The sequence below is a fragment of the Arvicola amphibius genome, chromosome 6 (assembly GCF_903992535.2).
Source record: "Arvicola amphibius chromosome 6, mArvAmp1.2, whole genome shotgun sequence".
Taxonomy (NCBI): Eukaryota; Metazoa; Chordata; class Mammalia; order Rodentia; family Cricetidae; genus Arvicola; species Arvicola amphibius.
The window spans coordinates 35,339,294-35,359,595 of NC_052052.2; the positions used below are offsets into that span (position 1 = coordinate 35,339,294).

The following is a 20,302-nucleotide window of genomic DNA, read 5'->3' on the forward strand; positions in this document are numbered from 1 at the left end:
CCAGCCACCTGGCTAGCTTATACCCCGAAATAACAACACATAAATTGTATTCTCTTAAACACTGCCTGGCCCATTAGTTTCAGCCTCTTACTCACATCTTGACTAACCCATATCTAATAATCTGTGTAACATCACGAGTGGTGTCTTACCGGGAAAGATTCAGCATGTCTGACCTGGTGGCTGGCTCCATCGTGTCTGACCCAGAGAGGAGAGGCATACTAACTTCCCTTCTTCCCAGCATTCTGTTCTGTCTACTCTACCCACCTAAAGGTTGGCCTATCAAATGGGCCAAGGCAGTTTCTTTACTAACCAATGAAATCAACTCAAACAGAAGATTCTCCCACATCAAGAATGAGAAATAGAATAGATCTTTTGGGTGGACTGGGGGCAGGTGAGGGTGAGAACAGGAAGAGTCAGTTGGGTATGGAGGGAGGGATAGACAGAAAGAGTACTGGGAGTGAGGACAGGACTAGATTTGGGAGGCTTTGTGGAAACCTAGTGCAGTAGAAACTCCCTGGAATCTATGAGAGTCACCCTAGTGACTAATCCTAGTAATGGGGGGAATATGGAGACTGAACTGGCTATCTTCTGTAACCAGGCAAGGCTTCCAGTGGTGAAAATGGGACATCAAGCCAGCCCCCAAACCTCTGACCTACAATTTGTAAGGTCTGCAAGACTTGTTTGGGGAAGGGAGGTGCAAAGCTTGTGGGAGTGGCCAACCAATGACTGGTCCAACTTGAGGCCCACACCACTAGAGGGAGCCCATGCCTGACATAGCCTGGATCACCAGGAACATAGGCTCAATAGCCCAGGGACCTAGGATAGAACCAAACATGACTGGACAAACAGTAAAATAAAAAGTCAATTAAATGATCCCTGATGATATTTTCTATACTCATAGATTGGATCCTAACCCAATCGTCGTCAGAGAGGCTTCATCCTGCAGCTGATGGGAGCAGATGCAGAGACCCACCATCAAACAGCCCACAGAACCTTGCAGAACAGGAGGAAGGATTGTGGGAGCTAGAGAGGGGTCCAGGGTACGATGAGAACATGGCTCATTGAATCAACTAATAGGGCTCATAAAGGCTCACAGAGACTGAACTGACAATCATAGAGTCTGTATGGGTCTTAGCTTGGTCCTCTGCATATGCTACGTTTGTGTAGTTTGGTGTCCTTGTGGGACTCCTAACGTGGCAGGGCTGGGGGATGTCTCTGCTCTCTGGATCCTATTCCTCTTTCTGGGTTCACTCTTACAGTCTTAATTAGAGGGTTTATACCTAGTTTTATTGTAACTCGTTATGCCATGTTCGGTTGATATCCCTGGGAAGTCTGCCCTTTTCAGAAGGGAAATGGAGAAGTGGATCTCAGGGAGAGAGGAGGTGGGGAAAGGACTGGGAGGAATGGAGAATGGGGAAACTGCAGGTGAAATATAATGTATGGGAGAAGAATAAATTTTTCAAAAAAGAAAAGAAAGAAAATTGGTAATGGAACATGAATTTATTTACACCTAGATCAAAACAACATGATAAATGCTACTGATTTCTCTCCATCTTTTTAGTAGCAGTATTATCATTTTATAGAAAAGATATGAAGTAACCCCAGGAAATTCATATATGTTAATTTTACCACAAAATAAGCTTTCAGAACTGTGTGAAGTCACCTCTTAAGAGTCAAATTCTTATAGCTGACATCAAGAATATTAGCTTTATTTTACTCCCAGTGTAGGATTACTAGGGACATTTTAATTCCTTTGGATCCATTTCTTCAGTAGTCTGACAACCATAAGGAGGGGCACAGGTATCTTCTAAAGTATCCATTTATCCATAGGAGCAATGGTTATAAAGTGTAAACTGAGGACAGGCAGGTGTTCAGGGGTTATGTGGTCAATCAGAGACATTGCCAGGTGGGAAACAGGTACACATACAATCTTGTAAGGAGTCTGGGGAGAGTTAGAGAAAGGACAGAAAGATGGGATGACAGGAGACATTAGAGTCAGCATAGGAGAAGAGGGTGGGGCCAGAACGCAAGCAAACTAAGTATAGAAAACCCAGGAACAAAAGCAGGTGATAGACAAAGTACTGCAGGCAAATGGCTTCCAGGGCTGTGCTTTTCTCCACAGGTGTTATTTTAGCTTCCTGAGACGAAGATAGATCCCATTCTTGGACCTTAGCACACTTCTTGGCACGAGGACTGGAACCCTGGTAGGATCTGACAGCAACTCAAAGCGGAGCAGGGTCAGGGCCACGGCAACCTTCAATTCATTCATGGCAAACTGTTTCCCGATGCAGTTTCTGGGCCAGGCAGAGACAGCGAAGTAAGATTTGGCCTCAGTCCTGTTCTCAGTTAACCAAGCATTGGCCCATGAGCCCCATTCAGAGCTGGGCATTAGGGTCCTCCTTCATGGTCCTAGACTGACTCCTGATTTTTGACAAAGTCTTTTACTCTTCCAGAACTAGCTCTGACCCTGGTATATCACATGGTATATCATTTGAATAGTGCCAGCACTATGGGGCACAGAGTCCTTCCACACGAGTCTTTTAATGAGTTAACAGTCAGTCAATTCCCCCACTAACAATCTCTGGATCTCCAGCCTGGATTCTTCGGTTTGGGGCAATACACTAAGGGGTGAATCACATTCCTGGGCATAATTATCTCTATATAAAACATATAAATGATTTCAGCATTACTGAAAAGTTAAACATCTTGGTGTTCCTCAAGCTGTTCCCTTAATCCTCTTCCCATTTAGGGTCATAGTCATCCATTAATCCTTCAAACTACCAGCATCTGTAGCCATGTGTCCTCTAGCCTCCGGACATCCAGCAGCTGCACCTTGTTTTGTTTTTTTTTAAGCTGGTTAAGATGAAATTCTTATTCCTGTATAAACTTTAGCCTAAAGTGAAGCACTGCACCTCTGACTTACTCGATGAAAGTTGATTTGGCATTGTAGAAGTCACAGAACTATTGAATCAGAAGAGCATCCTTTGGACCCATCAATTATGAGGTTCTGGCCATTTGTGACCTACAGGATGAGCCCTGTAGAACTGGTGGGTTTCCGCAACAGCACTTGCTGCTTGTCTCAGCCAGCAGCTCCATGCAGAGAGATAATCTCAGGAGCAGTCCTATCGCCACCACACTCCAAGGCAGGCCGAGCCTGTTTACTAAGTCCCTCCCCTCATGCCTAATTTTTCAAACAGGGAAAAACTATATACAAATTGCCAGAATTTTTATTCACGGTGAAAATTTGTGAGGCCAAAAGTCAAAAAGTGTGAGATGACTGTTACTGTGTCCAGTCTACAATAATCTGTAAACTTACACATGCATGACTTCAACAAGACCAGAAAAGCTCTGATTTTCAATCTATTAAAATATAGGATGCTACCTAACATGTCACATAACAGTATTAAATGTGTATACTTATATGTATTTCATATATATAAATGGGTGCTCATAAATTCATGGTAGTATTCACTTGCTGAATTAATTGAAAAAACATGTTGGGAAGCCCGGCTGCAGTGGTGCACACCTTTAATCCCAGCTCTCAGAAGGCAGAGGTAGGCAGATCTCTGTGAGTTTGAGGCCAGCCTGGTCTACAAGAGCTAGTTACAGGACAGGCTCCAAAGCTCCAGAGAAACCTTGTCTCAAAAAAAAAAAAAGAAAAAAGAAAAAGAAAAGAAACAGAAGAAAATATGTTGGGCTCTATTGAGATTTGGGGGAAAAGAAATTCTCCTGTCAAGTTTCTGATCATTGAAAAGAACACTTTAAAGTTGGTTCATGTGAAATTCTGAAAAATTTTGATATTGAAAAATCTGGGAAATAAGAAAATATGCTAATTTTGACACAAGTTTTTTTTTTCAGTGACCACAGAGCAGTGGGTTAAATCCCTGAGGTATGTACTGAAATGCCTTCTTCTTTTTTTTTTAAACAGACACACATCATTTAAATGCATATGAGAACTCTTGTGTAAACAGTCCTCAGAAAGCCATATGCAATGAGAAATATTAAACATTGGCACATGCCAATCATGTCCACTATCCCATTCTCCTTACCTTGATCCTCCCGAGAAGGGCAGGAAGGCATGGCTGTGACGGGCAGCATTTGGTGCGAATCTAGAAGGGTCAAACACCTGTAGAGAGAGCATGAGGGCCAGGACGAAATGGGAGTTAAGACCCTGTTTCCAATGCATAAAAGAGCAGAATGCCTATATTAGAAAGTGGGAGACCCTCCTCTCTTCCCAGGGTTTTCATACCTCTGGGTTTGGCCACAATCTTGGGTTATGGTGAAGGCCATAGAAGGAGAGACTAACCATGAAACCTGTGGGGCAGAAAGGACATAGATAGGCAGGTAATTATGTCAAAGATATAGACATCAATGAGGACCCTAAGAGAGACATACATAGATCTATTCTACATGGGAAGTATAAAAAGACAAGATCTCCTGAGTAAATTGGGAGCATGGGGACCTTGGGAAAGGGTTGAAGGGGAGGGGAGGGGCAGAGAGGAGAGCAGAGAAAAATGAAGAGCTCAACAAAAATCAATTAAAAAATAATAGCAAAAAATGTGCAGGGCTTTAGAGCCTCAGGAAGTAAGGGATACAAATACACTAACGGTTTGCATCCATAAATCATCACAGAGCAAAATGTTCCTATTGGGGATGAGGAGCTGAGTAAAGAATCCATTAGAAAAAAAGCGCACCTAGCAATAATGAATCAAGGGGTCTTGCTTATGATAAACTCATAAATGAAAACACATGCACAGCCTTCCATCAGTTTCTGGATGATACATTAGCTCATATGACACCTCTAAGACCCTTGCCCAGCCAAGGAAGACATTGTTTTATACTCATTTGCAGAGTCTCAGTGAGGCTAGTTATATTTCTTATGTTCACACAGCTTGGATGTGTCAGAGGTGAGATCACACCTAGTGGTGAGTGAGTTAATTTGTGGTTGACTACCATAACAGGAAACTCAGATTCTATCACCATCACCTCTTCTCTTCTTCACCCTTATCTCTCATTTACACTCACTCAAAGACAAAACTTCATTCCCACAAGGACTTGTCTCATTCCTTTTCAGACCTGATTTTTTAAATTAATGGATGTTTCAAGGCTGAGAATGACATTTAACTAGTGGGTCACATTATTTCTCAAAACATTGCAGAGGAAAGCATTAGTATGTAGCAATATTTTATTTGTAATCTAACAAATAAAGCTTGCCTGAAGATCAGAGTACAGAGATAAGTCACTAATTAGCCATAGAAGCCAGGCAGTGGTGGCACACATCTTTAATCCCAGCACTCAGAAGACAGTGGCAGATGGATCTCTGTGAGTTCAAGGCCACCCTGGGCTACACGAGATTGAATCTGTCTAAAAGAGAAACAGCTCACACAAAGGTGATCCCACCACTTGGTATCACATGCCTATAATCCCAGCACTAAGGATGTAGAGACAGGAGTGATATATGGCTGGGCAGAGAAAGGGATATAAGGTAGCGGAGACAGTAGCTCAGATGCAGTCTGAGGTTTCATAGAGAGAGGATGCATTCTGTCTGAGGAATCCTAGGGACAGAATTGCCCCTATAGTCTGAGGAGTCAGTAGAGATAAGAGCCAGTGACTAGTGACTCTGTTTCTCTGGTCTTTCATCATTAACCCCTGTATCTGACTCTGGGATTTTATTATTAAGACCAATTAGAATTCATCCTATATTAATATCTGGGATTTTATAGCCTTCTTCCAGCTTCAGAGTAAAGATCCAATATACTAAGAAGTGAGAGACCAAGTAAGGTTGAGAACATCAGAAACACATGATTGCTTGGGAGCCTGGGTCTGGGGGGTTCATACCTTTGGGTAAAGAGCGTCCATCTGGGAAGGTGACAGGTGTGCTGAGCTCTCTGGCTATAGCTGGGACAGGTGGGTAGAGCCTCATGGCCTCCTTGATGCACATGGTGGTGTAGGGCATCTTGTCCAGGTGGTCCCTGAAATGAGGCCCATCCTCAAAAGTCACACAGATATGGGAGGGCTAGAAGGCCTCTCCTATAAGAAGACAGGGTCTCCTTCATCTTGAGTTTTTCTCACCAGGTGACAGAGGTTCCATCACCCAGGACACTCTGAACCTCCTCTCTGCATCTCTGTTGGTGCTCAGGGTGTGTGGCCAGAGCATAGAAAATCCAGGATATTCCACTGGCTGTGGTGTCATGGCCCTCGAACATGAATGTATCCACCTCTGCACGCAGGTCCTCATCAGACAAGCTCTTCCCATCCTCCATCTGAGTAAAGGTACAGGTAAGAGAGCAACGTTGGTATCTAATCTGTGTTTCTGGACCAAACCTCATCCCTGAACTCCACTCACTTTGGCAAGCAAGAGGATGTCCAAGAAATCCAAGCGCCTCTTCTTCTTCACCTTCTCCAGCTGGTCCTCATTCTCCAGCTGAGCCTTCCTCATACTGATCATTCTGTCTGTCCCAGGACAACAGTTACCAGCTAGAGGTAAACTTTAGTGCAATGCAAGTACTCTTAATTCTACAGTCTTTGTGTCCAGCAGAACCCAGGATACATGAGTATGAGGATCAGGATTAAGAGTCTAGTTTCAGATTATTTAGGCCATGTCTCTATTCAGATTCACAGCCCACAGAAACAATGGCAAACATTGTCCCATGGGTCTCACAAAGCATCAATAATGTAATGACACTGGTAATTCCTGGGAAGCACTTCATGCTAATACCATACCTCCCCAAATTGTGATAAAGCAACACCCCGCACAAATGTATACCAGGTCCTACAGAGGCGCCAGGCCTGGTAGACTGAGCCTGAGGGAGGACATGATCATATTTTTGTCATGAGCCTGAGAAAGGAAGAGAGATTGGAGGGGAGGGAGGTCAGAACCTGTGTGTTCATGGGCAACCCGACAGGCACGGTGGAATGCACGGCCACTGGAGGACAGATTGTAGATGATATTACTCTGGTGAAAGGCAGTCCTCACTCTTGAGTGAACCCCACGAGTCAGCTCTTCAACCGCCTGAATGTAGGATCTGAAATTTCCGCAGCTTAAAAGGCACAAAATACTGGTCACAGTGATGCCTGATTCACAGACATAGTAAGGTATCTGTAGATATTCCCCCAGTTGTGGGAACCTATAACACTGGGGTACAGACCACCTCTGTCTTACAGCAGTTTTGATCCTTAAGCTTTTGAAGATGGGTGAACACTCAGGTACTGTGGAATATTCCTTTACACTGTGATTGGTCTAATAAAGAAACTGATTGACCAGTAGCTCGACAGGATAAAGCTAGGTAGAAAAAAACGAACGAAGGACAGGAAAGAAGGGTAGAGTCTGAGAGACACCAGCCAGCTGCTGAGGAAGCAGGATATGTAGAAAATGAAGTAACAAGCCATGAGTCACGTAGTAGACCTTAGATTAAAAATATGGGTTAATATTAAGTGAAAGAGCTTAATTAGGAACAAGCCTGAGCTATCAGCCAAGCATTTATAATTTATATTATGTATCCATGTCAGTTATTTGAGCAGCTGCTGGCTATTTGGGAGCAGGTAGTCGGGACAGAAAAACTCTGCCTACACCCAGGCTCCTGCACTCATTCTGCTATTGTTCCCATGGGTTCCTGTTTGGTGTCTGGGTTGTGTCTGGCTTGGAGTTTAACTTGGCCCAGAACTGGGTCAGAACCTTGCTTATTGCGGCTATGAGCATCTGAGCTGTCCCTCTAAAATGACTTCAGGTAAATTCACAACAGTTGGTAGCACCAAGGATCACACAGCTCAGGGGTGGTTACTTACTCATCCAGCTGGACACTGCCCTGGTAACTGAATGCACATTTCATGATTGTCTCCATGGTCATTAAGGAGACGTGTTGATAAATCTCCAGGGGGCTGTCCTGGCCAGCAAGCTGCTCCCACTTGTCCTGTGATAAGAAGGGGGAATTACCTTATTTTCTACTAAATACCTGTGTTAAAGAGACTGTGGCCTGCCTTTGAATCTACAGATAATCCGATCAGAATCTCACATCTTTGAGATCGGGGGAAAAACAGCATGAATCAAAGTTTTATAATCTGGTGTCTATTACAAAAATTTAACAAAATTGAATGCATCATTTCATGATGTCAAATCATAATTTTCACTTCTGTGAAAATACTTAGGACTTTTGATGAAATGGGCCTGGGTCGCCCTTGAGTTTTCTGATGGATTACTGGGCTCATAGACTCAAAAGGAACACATAGATGAGGACACGTGTGAGAACAGAAGAAAGCCTGCTAACCTCCACAAATATGCCTCCTCAGGACTATCACAGACTTTAATTTCTTCACTTACCAAAAATGTTCTGAGCACTGTGAATCAGAAATCAGGGTCTAATGAATGGTAATGATGCAGAACATTTGGACAGAAAGGTGCTGGCCTTGAGTCACTCAAGATGTCCAGGAAAAAACTTGATTTTGTGACATCCTTGGAAGTTGTCCTTTCTGACAGCAAAGCTGGCATTGTTCAGGTCACCCTAGAACTTACAGTCATGCTCTCTGCTGGGATTCCATTGTGATAAAGACTTTGGCCTATAATTACTAAGATGCCCTCTGTCTTAGAAAATGATTCCAGTATGGCTTGGTCCTGCTTATGATGACCTCTCCGTTAATCCACATTTGGGAAACTCACTACAGTAATGAGATGAGTGGCACTCTGTAGTGATAAGGCGCAGCCCTGCTTTTCATCCCGCCCTGCTCCCGCACGGCTAGCTTTGCCCCAGAAATAATTACACGGAAACTGTATTCATTTAAACACTGCCTTGCCCATTAGTTTCAGCCTCTTATTAGCTAATTCTCACATCTTGCTTTAACCCATATTTAGTAATGTGTGTAGCACCATGAGGTGGTGTCTTACCGGGAAAGATTCAGCATGTCTGACCTGGTGGCTGGCTCCATGACATCTGTCTCACTGAGGAGAGGCATGGCATCTGCCCGAGACGTCTGCCTCACTCCCAGCATCCTGTTCTGTCTACTCCATCCACCTATGTTCTGACCTATCAGGCTAAGCAGTTTCTTTATTAATTAACCAATGAAATCATCAGAGAGATAGAAGACACACCTACATCAGCACTCCTTGTGACTGTGTATAATAGGTATGGTTGGGCCAGTGTGTGAGTGTTGAGTCATGTGCACCTTGAATACTTGTATGGGTATAAAAAAGAAGAACAGAGGAAATAAAATGGTATGGAAAAGAGGGGAAGATAGATAGATAGATAGATAGATAGATAGATAGATAGATAGATAGATAGATAGATAGATAGATGCTAGATTGACATATTGGTAGACAGATACTCACTAGCATCACACGGACAGAATCTGCCATGATTCCCACATAAGGCTTAAGAATATCATAGTGGAAGGCTGGAGTTAACATCCGCCGGTGTTGGAACCACTTCTTTCCTTCCAACAGGAGCAACCCATAGCCTAGGCCAGAGATATGTATACATATTTGTTGAAGAAAGAGGGAGCCAGAGACCATACGAATATTTTGGAAGGAACTATGGTTTGAAATAAGCAAAACAACCCCCAAAGAAGGTAGAATTTCTTGGGCAAAGGCTTAAACAGCATAATGCAGTTCAGAAATGGAAGTCATAGAGATAGGGTGGTGTGATTGTCATGATCGTGACAGCGGTAAGCTCAAGGTTGGAAAATAGTCGTGAAGAACAGAAGTGCCGATTGGAATTTCAGAGGAATGATGTGCCAAAAGTTGAACTTCAGGTGGGCTCAGCATTAGAAAGGAGTGAGTCTGGCTAGAAGAAGAAAAATAAGACTTGATTTAGGGAGACACCATGACAGAAGCCACAGTCACCAGTTACCCTATGATATAAAGACAGTTGTTGGGATAACTAAGTGGGTAGTAATCTCAGTCCTGGTTTAGACATACATACCAATCCAGGGAGCAAAGAAACCATATGTTTTTACGGGCTTTGGATCTGCAAGAGAAGACTGATATGAACAGCTAATCAAAGATTAGATAAAACATCCCTGAGCAGACTGTTTTTCAGACTCTGACCTGTCAGAAACTCCTGATGACTTTCAGTGGCTATTTTATACACTCCCCTCATCCTTTTCTATCCCAGTTCTCAAAGCTGGCCTCAGAAAGCAGGCTTTATTGTTTCTGTCACTGTGATGTTCAGAAAGAAACACAAGTCATGTCTTTAATGGAAAAGAGTAAGAGAGCTTTATGGCTCTTCTGTAGTTAGTTGTGGCTTTAGTAATTCTATGACCCCAGAAAATCAACAATTAGAGCTTTAAGATCTAAGTCATTGTGCACATGTGGGTTAGACCAAGGAGAATGATTAGCAGTCCTTAGAAATTGTTGGCTGAAGTGCCATTCTTTCCTGGAATTTCACAGACCTACTGCAGCCACAATGCGGTTTGCTCTCACCTGATCTCCCCAGTATCAGCTTCATGTAGTCAGGATCATAGATCACGACACTTGCTTTGTTCCCCCAAAACCACTTTGAGCAGGTGGTTGGGAATTTCTCTACCCATAAAAGTGTCTGCTGGAGTTCCTGTTCCTTGGGGGAACAGACACATAAAAAGAAATAATTTTGAAATAATCATGTAATTACTTTATTATAATAAAGGAGAGAGGAAGGACCTCCACAGGGACTACTTAGAATTTTTCAGCAGAAAGTGGGGCTCAGATCAGCTTGATGACATGTGTGTATTATTATCCAGACCTTTGCTGTGTCTTGAGATTTGTCTTCACTAGATGCTATAGCCTTGGATGGAGCTCTTACCCTTGGGTAGGAGCTCCACATACTCTTTCTATTCGTAAGTGTGTTCAGTACAGAAGTTTTGCTGAGTGCCTTTCCATACAGTCACTTACCAAACAGTACTCTACACCAGAGCTGGAGACACAGAAGCAAGGTGATGCCCACCCCATCCTTCAGGAAGCACCTTGCAGTCATTTTTCATGACTTCATATATGTGTCATATTCTGTGCTAGGTACTAGTGTATATGAGATGCTGTTCTTGATGGTTAGGAGCTCATGGTACAAGGAGTGTGTAATAAAGCACAAAATTAAATCAATCCGCTTAATAGAGCAGTGCTTGCATGATTGCCGCCCCCCCCCAAGTCACCACTTCCAGAAATTACCTCAGTCTCGTCACTTGTATCCAGTACCTCATATCATTCCCCCACAAGGAAGTCTGGTTCTTTTTATTTTTCCTCTTTGCCTTGACACATTTGAAATACATGTATTGATAACAGATCAGCCCTCAGAAAGAGGCTGTACACTTCTCTCACAGGAAGTAGATTGAGAAGTTCTCAGAGATCGTGCGCTTATCCTATAACAGGCTGAGTCTTCTTACCTTTAAGAGGTTCCCAAAAAGCCAGTGGGAAGGCGTGGATGGGAACTGCTGGAGGCACTTGAGGAGCCATTGTCTGTGTAGGTAGTATTGGGCAGCTTTGGAGAGCAGAAGCAGCAGACCAAACAAGGAGATCACTTGGAGGAGTCCAGAGATATCAAACACGTTTGTGATGTGGTTCAGCTCAAAGAAACCCATAATGGAATGGCCTGTGGATAAGTGACTGTTGTTGAATTCCCTGAACACTTACATTTAAGTATTGTGTAATTTGTCCCACCTCCTGTGGGACCTGTGGGAGGGAAAAAGAAGAGGACAGGCGCTGCCCTCAGGGTCCAGAGGTGACTAATCAAAGAGAGCCACTTTAGCAAATAGTGAATTCAAAGCTGTTAGAGTTGAACTTAGAACTCATTAGACCACATTTCCTTTAGTCTTATGATCATGAGCAGGCACCTTGCAGAATATATGTCTGCAAGTCTACAACATATCTGGGGGTTCCCGGGCTTCAGAAAAGAAAGGCTCAAATCCCAAAGATGATGCAATTCGCTTCATCTGTGGTAGCTGATTCTTGGATCGCTGATAGGGTGCATATACTGCCCAAACAATACACCTGAAAGTGGCTATTGGCCACATCTCCCTATGTCACACAGTAAGCAGGGTCATTCCTTAACACCCCACAGTTCAAACTTTTCCTTCCCTCTTCCTCTCAACAGCTTTTATTGTTTACTTATTTATTGGCAATATGTATATGTGTTAGTGTGTGCATGAGTGGGCATGTTCATGTGAGTGTTGGTACCCAAGGAGGTCCACAGGGTCAGATCCTCTGGAGCTAGAGTGATGGGTCCTCTGTAAGAACAGTAAGAACTCTTAACCACCAAGTCATCTCACCAACTCCTCAAGTGGATATTTTTTGCCTTTCTGGTATTTTTCAAAACTCCTCTTATTTCCCAATGGACTCACCATACTCTCTCTGGTGTCAAATAAATCTTGTGTCCTAAGACACAGTCTGTCTGAATACTCTCTGACACGTCTGAGCCCTTATAAACGCCTTATCAGCTGGCCTCGGGAATAGTCATGGATATAATACTGAATTACTAGGGTACCTTTGAAAATGATGGAACCTCTCTTAGAAGGTAGGGTTTCAGAGACTTAAAGGCCACCAAACCACCTCAAACCAGTGACTTTCAGGTTCTTGACTCTCAGATGTGAGGAATAACATTCATAGGCCTAGAGGATGAGTTTTAGAGTTTTTGGTTAATAATGAGCTTATAGGGAAGAAAGGGAGACAGAGAAAGAGAGACAAAGATAGAATAGTTTCCATATTGAAGGAAGGTTATCATCCAGCTGTAATATGAGGGGTTTTTCAAGGACTTAATGGAAGAAGTAAAGATGAGGTGTGGGGAGGAGGCTGAGGCCAACCACCGTCTCCTCTCAGTTCCAGTCACGTGATCACGTACTGCCTTCGGGCAAAGACACTCGCTGAGATTTAACTAAGAGAAAGGAGTCAAAACGCCTGCATTCCTAGCCTCCAGCAAGGGATTCATATTCTAATTTTCTGAATGCCTAATAGCTGTAGTTATTTGTTTATTATGACTTCAGAGATGAAAATGAATAGGTTAGTGCATCTAGCTAAACATAGTTATTGAAGATCCAAGAGTTTGCATTGAATTCCAAATAAATTGGTGTGTGTGTGTGTGTGTGTGTGTGTGTGTGTGTGTGCGCGCGCGCGCGCGCGCGCGCGTGTGTATTATAATATTTTCCCTAGGGCTGGTGTCAGCCACCTTACCATCTTAACCCAGGGCTACTGGGGGATGGAATAGTGGACTCAGGAAGCTCAAGGTCCAGATGAATATCACTACTAGGCAGTTAGCAATTTACCCTCTCTGTGTTTCAGTGACTTCTTTAAACTGGGTGAGATATTTATACATTTCCCAAATGCCCATCATGAGCTTAACCATGAATTAATTACAGAAGTACTTCTTGTAATGGTCTGTACTGTACCTTTAAAAGACAAGCCCTGCCCACTGCCCATCCCATCCACCCTTGAGGCAGGCAGATCTTTCAGTCTTTCCTTTTCTGTCTCCCTCTCAAAAAGGCAGCTTCTGTCTCTTCATTATTCCACTTCTCCCCTTTCCCCCTCTCTCTCTCTCTCTCTCTCTCTCTCTCTCTCTCTCTCTCTCTCTCTCTCTCTGTCTGTTTCTGTCTCTCTCTCCTCTTCCCCCTTCTCCCCTTCCCTTTCACAACACACTAAATAAATATCCAACCTCACTCTGCATGGTGTGCCTATCCATGTCTTTGTCTCCTGCCGTGTGGCTCCCTGCCTAGGACCAGCCACCTTCAGAGACCTGCGGCATGGTCTCATGGCATACCCATCCATCTCTCCTTGTGGGACTGGCTGCTCCATTGAGGTCTCTCACCCACCACATGGCTCCCTGCCTGGGACTGGCTTCTCTCAGGACCCACTGCCTGCTGCCGGCTGCCACTTTGGGAACCTGTGGCATGGTCTCATGGCCCGCTGCCTGCTGCAGCCACTTGGGGATCTGCAGAATTTTACTTTTACCATTACACTTCTTGAGCTCGAAGTTGGTAAATTCTGAAAAAGATGTTTGTTAGGGCTGTGCTTGAGTAATTTCTGTCCAGGGAGGATAAGTAAAGCAAAAATAGAAAAATAAGTTCCTGAAAGGTTATTTATTCACCAACCAAACAGTGCTAAGATGGATCCTGACAGCTTATGGAGATTATTCCTAAGAATACAAGCAGGGGGGATGGTTTGTCCCTGGGGTCCTGTGGGGGTCCACAGAAATGAATCCATTCCACCTTGACTAAAGGTCAGAGAGTTTAAGCATATTCTTGCTCCTTCAAGGTTACTGACAGGAGATTTGACTTAAAATCTGACTACTAACAAAGATATCTTGGCCTTGGGTGTGGTTATTTGGTGTTTTGGGTATTAAGATCACTTTATTTGTTCCTTGTATCAAAAAAAAGTCTTTGCTTTCTTCTGCTTTTTTGAATTGGGATATTTAAAGACCATAAGAAATAAACATGGGCAGAATCAGAATTCACTGGGTTGCCCTCTGGCACTATCCTATGTCTCTGTATCTCCTTTGTATCTCTGTTTATTCTGCCTAACATATCTAATCCACATGCTGCTATCGTGGAATGTATGAACCCCCAAACCCAGCAAAACTGGACCTCGACAGATGTTGCCCCAGTGTGGGGCTATGACAGATGGTTCCCGGATGTGTGGCCAGTGGTACAAGGGAGAAAATGATAGACACTGCAGATGCATAAGACACTGCAGGTGTAGATAAAAAGGGAGCACTCGGATAAAAAGTGGAATAACTTAGGAGTAAAACTCTAAAAATCTCTGTATCTGTTTCTGCTCTACCCCAACCCTTCTGGCTATTGAAATACATCCAAGCAAATTCAACAGACAGTTGAACACTATTTCCTTGCCCCACTTCTACAAATGTTTAGAGTTTGTAAATAGTTTAAACTTCCTACTTTCTCTCCCACACTGGTGGCAAATCAGCTGCCATTTTAGGTCTGCCTTCTGGGAAGGGCCATGTTGCTTTCCCTTCCCCAAACCCAGGAACTCCTTTTTTTGGAGTAAAAAGCCCCAAGGTAAAACATAGATGAAGAGAAAAAGATTAATATAAGTTGTAACAACTAGTGGGACGAGCATAAGATAAGACCGAGCATTCATAACTAACAATAAGTCTCCATGTCATGATTTGGGAGCTGGTTGGTGGCCCAAAAGAAAGACTGATTACTACTATATGATTTCCAGTAAAAGAAACTAATCAAAAGTCCAAAATACCCCTGGAAGAAACATGTTTATCAAAGCTTGGCTTGTTAATGATTGTACTCTTTGTGATGTGCTGAGTTGTGGTGAATGAGAGAAAATGGAGCCGGGTGGTGGTGCACACCTTTAATCCCGGAACTCCGGAGGCAAAGGCAGGTGGCTAACTCAAGGCCAGCCTAGGACAGAGTAACCCTGTCTTGAAAAACAAAAACAAGCAAAAAATGAAAAATTTTAGATTTAGATCTACATATTTATTCTCAAGGAGCACACAGTCTGTTTAAACTCCAATGCGTGCCCCAGAGTAGATGTGTGTCCTGTAGGAAGAAATTAATACCATTTTGAAGGTGAAAGTTGTGTTTAAAATGAAAGACTCACATAAAGAAAATGACTAATTATTCTAGCTAGGGTTACTATTGCTATGAAGAAACACCATGACCAAAAGCTAGTTGGGGAAGAAAGGGTTTATTTGACTTATGCTTTGACATCATAGTCCATCACTGAAGGAAGTCAGGACAAGAACTCAGAGAAAAAACCTCAAGGCAGGAGCTGATACAGAGGCCATGGACGGGTGCTGCTTACTGGCTTGCTCATCATAGTTGCTCAGCCTGATTACTTATAGAACCCAGAACTACTAATCCAGGGATAGCTTCACCCCCAATCATTACTAATTAAGGAAATGTCCTACAGGCTCATCTGACTACAGCCCGATCTTCTGAAGACATATTTTGAATTGAGACCACCTTCTCTCTGATGACTCTAGCTTGTGTCAACTTGACATAAAAGTAACTAGCACATTTACAAAAAACAGGGTGTGTGGGAGGTGGTATGATACAGTTCTGTAAACAAATTCACTTTAGCATTTCTTTTGATTTTCAGCACAGTTCTAAGTAGTTACTCTCTTCATGAATAATAGCTGAAATATGTTGTATAAATAGGAAAAAATCCCTTCCAAACAAGACTCCGCAACTATTGAGCTCATACAAAAATGAGTAAATGGAGGCAAGCAAGGCTCAGCCTATCATTTCAGGAAATCTGTCCTGTTTGAACAGTGAGAGCTCCAAGAGAGAAAGGAGGTGTGGGCAAGTGTTTCAATGCTTCCGACCATAGTCAAAGCAATACCATTTCAAACAGAAACAGAAGTCAAACTGCTCTAGTTAATTTCTATTGCTGTGATAAGACATCATGACCAAGGCAACTTCTAAAGCAAGGAGTTTATTTCCAGCTTACAGTTTCAAAGGGTTAAGGTCTATGGATATCATGGTAGGGAGCATGGCAGCAGTCAGGTAGCCATAGTACCGAAGGAGTAAATGAGAGCTTACATCTTGAGACATAACCACAAGGCAGAGAGAGAGGGGAGAGGAATGGTGTAGGTTTTTGAAACCTCAAAACTTGCTCCCAGTGATGCACATCCTTCAACAAGACCACACTTCCTAATCCTTCCCAAATAGTTCCATCAACTGAGGATCAAGTAATCAAACATTTGAGTTTATGGGGCCATTCCTATTCAAATCATCACTCAAACATTGCTCTTTTTATTCGGCTTAGTCATTTCCTCACCCATTCAGGGAGAAGGGGAAATCAGTTACTAATGTACTTTGGTTATGTTCAACCCAGTATAAAAATATCAAGATACAGTAAATAATAATAATAGTAATAAGAACAATATAAGGCTCCTCTAACAAGAACCAGTTACATTCAATTCACCTTCAAGCCTACAAGTATCACACCTAATCCAAAACAGAGAAGGGCACAAGGAAACCACAGCTGACTTGTTATCTGGGACCACACATTGCTCAGACTGAGCTGCTCCTCTGTGGTATTGTTTTCCTACTACTTCTAGTGTTTTATCTAATTGAAAAGATCTTTCGATCTAGGGTGTATGCCCTTAAGGAATGTGTGCACATGCTTGTCCATAAGGTCTGAATGAAAATTCATGACCATTAACCGAATAGCGTGTCCCAGGCACAATGGGTACAAGCTTGCAAAGCACCTCATTTTAACTGGTGCGGCAGCTTTTTGTATTTTGGTTTTTGTCACTCAGTTCCTAATGATATTCTGCTATACTCATAGATCGATGCCTTGTCCACTCATTGTCGGAGAGGCTTCCTCCAGCAGTAAATGGGAGCGGGTGCAGAGACTCACAGCTAGGCATTATGCAGAAAGAGAGTCTAAATTGGAGGTCTTCATCAGGTCCCTCCCCTCTGAGATTGGAGAACATTGTGCAATGGGGGAGGGGAGATTGTAGGAGTCAGAGGGGATGGAGGACACTCAAGAGAACATGGCCCACTGAATTAACTAAACAGGGATCACATGGGTTCACAGAGACTGAAGCAGGGAGCATGCGTCCTGTATGGGTTTGCACCAGGTCCTCTCTGTATGTTTTGAACTGCTAGCTTGATGTTTTTGTGAGATGCCTAATAGTGGGAGCAGGTGTATCTCTGGCTCTTTTGTCTGCTCTTGAGACTCTTTTCCTCCTATTGGGTTGCTTTGTCCAGCCTTAATATGTGGGTTTTCACCTTGTCTTATTGTATCTCGTTTTGTCCTGTTTGGCTGTCATCTCTTGGAGGCCTGCTGGGTGAGTGGATCTGGGGGAGAGGGAGTTGAGGAATGTTGGGAAGAAGGGAGGGGGTGCTGAGGACGTATTGTATAAGAGAAGAATCTATTTTCAATAAAAAACAGTCATCATTGGTGTTTACTTTTTTTAGTTCTTTGTATATTCTAGATCTTAACCCCTTGGCAAATGTATAAATGACAAAGATTTTCTCTAATTCTCTAGTCTGTTACAGTTTATTTTTTCCCTTTGCTGTCAAAAAGCTTGTTAATTTCTTGCAACTCTATTTGTCCATTCTTGCCACTTTGGGTAAATTTACAGTTGTCACTGTGGATGTCAAAACAAAAGGGACCTGTCTTTACTGAATGAGCATATGCTGCTGTAGGATGTTATTTTTAACTAGACAAAGATGCGTTACTTTTGTTATGCTGCATTCATTTAACTATGTAAAGATGTATTATGTTTGTTTAACCTGGCCTGCCTAAGGCACATGATTGGTCTAATAAAGAGCTGAACAGCCAATAGCAAGGCAGAGAGAGAAAAAATAGGAAGAAAAACCTTAGCTCAAAGGAAAGAACAAGGGACATGATGCCTGGGGCCAGAAATCAGGCAACCATCAGCCAGTCAGATATAGAGACAGTAAAAAGGTAAGAAAAGGTGAAAAGCCCTGAAACAAAATGTAGATGAAAAGAAAGAGGTGAAGTTATAAAAGCTAGCAAACAAAGCGCTAAGCTAAGGCCAAGGATTCAAAACTAATAAGTTTCTTTGTGTCATGATTTAGGAACAGGTTGGTGACCCAAAAGAAAGCCTGGTACAGTGCACCATTATGTCAACAGACAGGGCCTCCAAATTATTACATATATATCCAAAATGACTCTAGACCTTCTAAACTTAAAACCAAAAGGCATCATTGAACCCTAACCGCATGAATTTCCTTGGTAGCCCAAACCCCTTTCTGCTATACAAGGCACCATTTCCTGATAGATAGCCTGGTAAAGCAACTGGAATCTTCTCTGTGTATTTTTGTCATTGCTACTTAACCCATCTCTGATCACCTCTATAGTTGGAATAACTCCTTAATCTTGCACACCATGAGTTCCTTTTACCTTTATAGGTTTTCAGACTCTATAACCACCTTCTCACCTACAGGCTTAGATCCCTCCAGATCCTCATGGTGTTAGGAATGTCTAAGGTCACGCTTCAGCCTTTTCCCTGTTGTTCCCAGTAAACAGAGAATCAAAAGAAGTCTGTAAAAAGATACCCCCAATATTTCTTTATCCTATTATCTGAACAAATACAAACATTTCCTGTTTTTCCAAAATGCTTCAAACCCAATGCTACTGTCGTGTTTTCAGAATTCTTAATTTTCCAGATACCAGACAATGCAAAGATTTGGCTTCTAAAGCCACAGACAGATTCAGAACGCCTTTCTTCCATAGCACACTTAAGTAGCCAGCATTCTAATTTTATCATTCAAATTTGGAAATGAATATTCAACAGCTGAAAGCTAGCAAAATCATGTCCTTCTGTCTATTAGGATCCTATCTGAGCCGGAAGTGGTGATGAAAATCTATAACCCTTTGTACTTGAAAGATGGAAGAGAGAAGAGTTCAAGGTCAGCCTGAGATACACTGTCACATTCAAAAAGAAGAAGACGAGGAGGGAAAGAAAGAAAAGGGAAACTTCAAGAAATATATGCTCCATGCTAAAATGTCACCATCAGTATCATACAACCACCTTAAAGGTAGAATTATCTAAGTGGACCACCATAGATTAAGTGGTGGCACATGAATGCAAACATTCAAACACAACAAGTATTTATTATTAATGGGCATACATATGAGGCACACTGCGATATTTCAATGTGTAGTTGTCACCGCATTAAGGTTGCTGGCAACCTATCACCCCAGACATCTGTCATTTCTTAGCACTGGGAACATTAAATAATTCAATATTCAAAATCCCCTGTACTAAATATATTAATAGAGTTGCTTGCTTGTTGTCAACCATAATTTTTCTATAGAGCTTTACATATCTGAGGTCAGTCTTCCTTCCTAACTGCACCTCTTCGTCTGTTAACCCTTCTCTTCCCATCACTCCTCCCCTCACGCCATTCCCAGGTACTAATGTCCACTTCTCTATTCTGCCTCTCTGAGATTGGTTTTTATCTTCTACATATATTAGAAAAGGCAGTCTTTGCTCTTCTGTGTTCAACATTTCATTAGTATAAGGTCCTTCAGTTACATCCATATTTCTACCAATGGCAGAATTTTATGCATTTTATTCCAAAATAATATTCCTCATGCATACATACAACACAACTCATAACAGATGTGTTCTCACCTGTTTATGGGTACCCAGTGTTGGGTCTATGTCGTAGCTATTATGGAAAGAGTTGTCCTGAACACATGAGTGCAGACATCCCTTCAACATGCTAATTTCAATTCCTTCATATGTACCCCATTAGTAAGATTGTTGAGTCATACCTTGGCTCTTTCCAGTTTCTTTTCTTTCCTTTTTCCTTTTGTGGTTTTGTAGATTGAATCCAAGGTCTCACAAATGTGAGCAAACTCTATACCAGAAATGATACCACTAGACTCTGTTTTACA

At 42.5% G+C, this 20,302-nt stretch overlaps 1 protein-coding gene across 1 annotated transcript; it reads right to left on the reverse strand.

Moving 5' to 3' along the window:
* Nucleotides 1–1,481: 1,481 nt before the first annotated feature.
* LOC119817918 (cytochrome P450 4A11-like) lies at nucleotides 1,482–11,599 on the reverse strand. The gene is made up of 12 exons (XM_038335381.1): nucleotides 11,344–11,599; nucleotides 10,412–10,544; nucleotides 9,912–9,956; nucleotides 9,320–9,447; nucleotides 7,786–7,910; nucleotides 6,880–7,040; nucleotides 6,347–6,453; nucleotides 6,073–6,263; nucleotides 5,839–5,972; nucleotides 4,250–4,314; nucleotides 4,050–4,126; nucleotides 1,482–2,294 (listed from the first exon to the last, which is right to left on the reverse strand). The coding sequence occupies exons 1-12, from the start codon at nucleotides 11,536–11,538 to the stop codon at nucleotides 2,126–2,128; spliced, it is 1,530 nt and encodes a 509-aa protein (XP_038191309.1). The 5' UTR covers nucleotides 11,539–11,599; the 3' UTR covers nucleotides 1,482–2,125.
* Nucleotides 11,600–20,302: the final 8,703 nt, after the last annotated feature.

Excerpts from the sequence above, each read along its gene's own strand:
- LOC119817918 (XM_038335381.1), bottom strand. The coding sequence starts at position 11,538 with ATGGGTTTCTTTGAGCTGAACCACATCACAAACGTGTTTGATATCTCT. Across the intron at positions 9,957-10,411 it reads GCTGATACTGGGGAGATCAG|ATCCAAAGCCCGTAAAAACA; the intron begins GTGAGAGCAAAC and ends CTTCTCTTGCAG. Across the intron at positions 7,911-9,319 it reads ATTCTGTCCGTGTGATGCTA|GACAAGTGGGAGCAGCTTGC; the intron begins GTGAGTATCTGT and ends TTCTTATCACAG.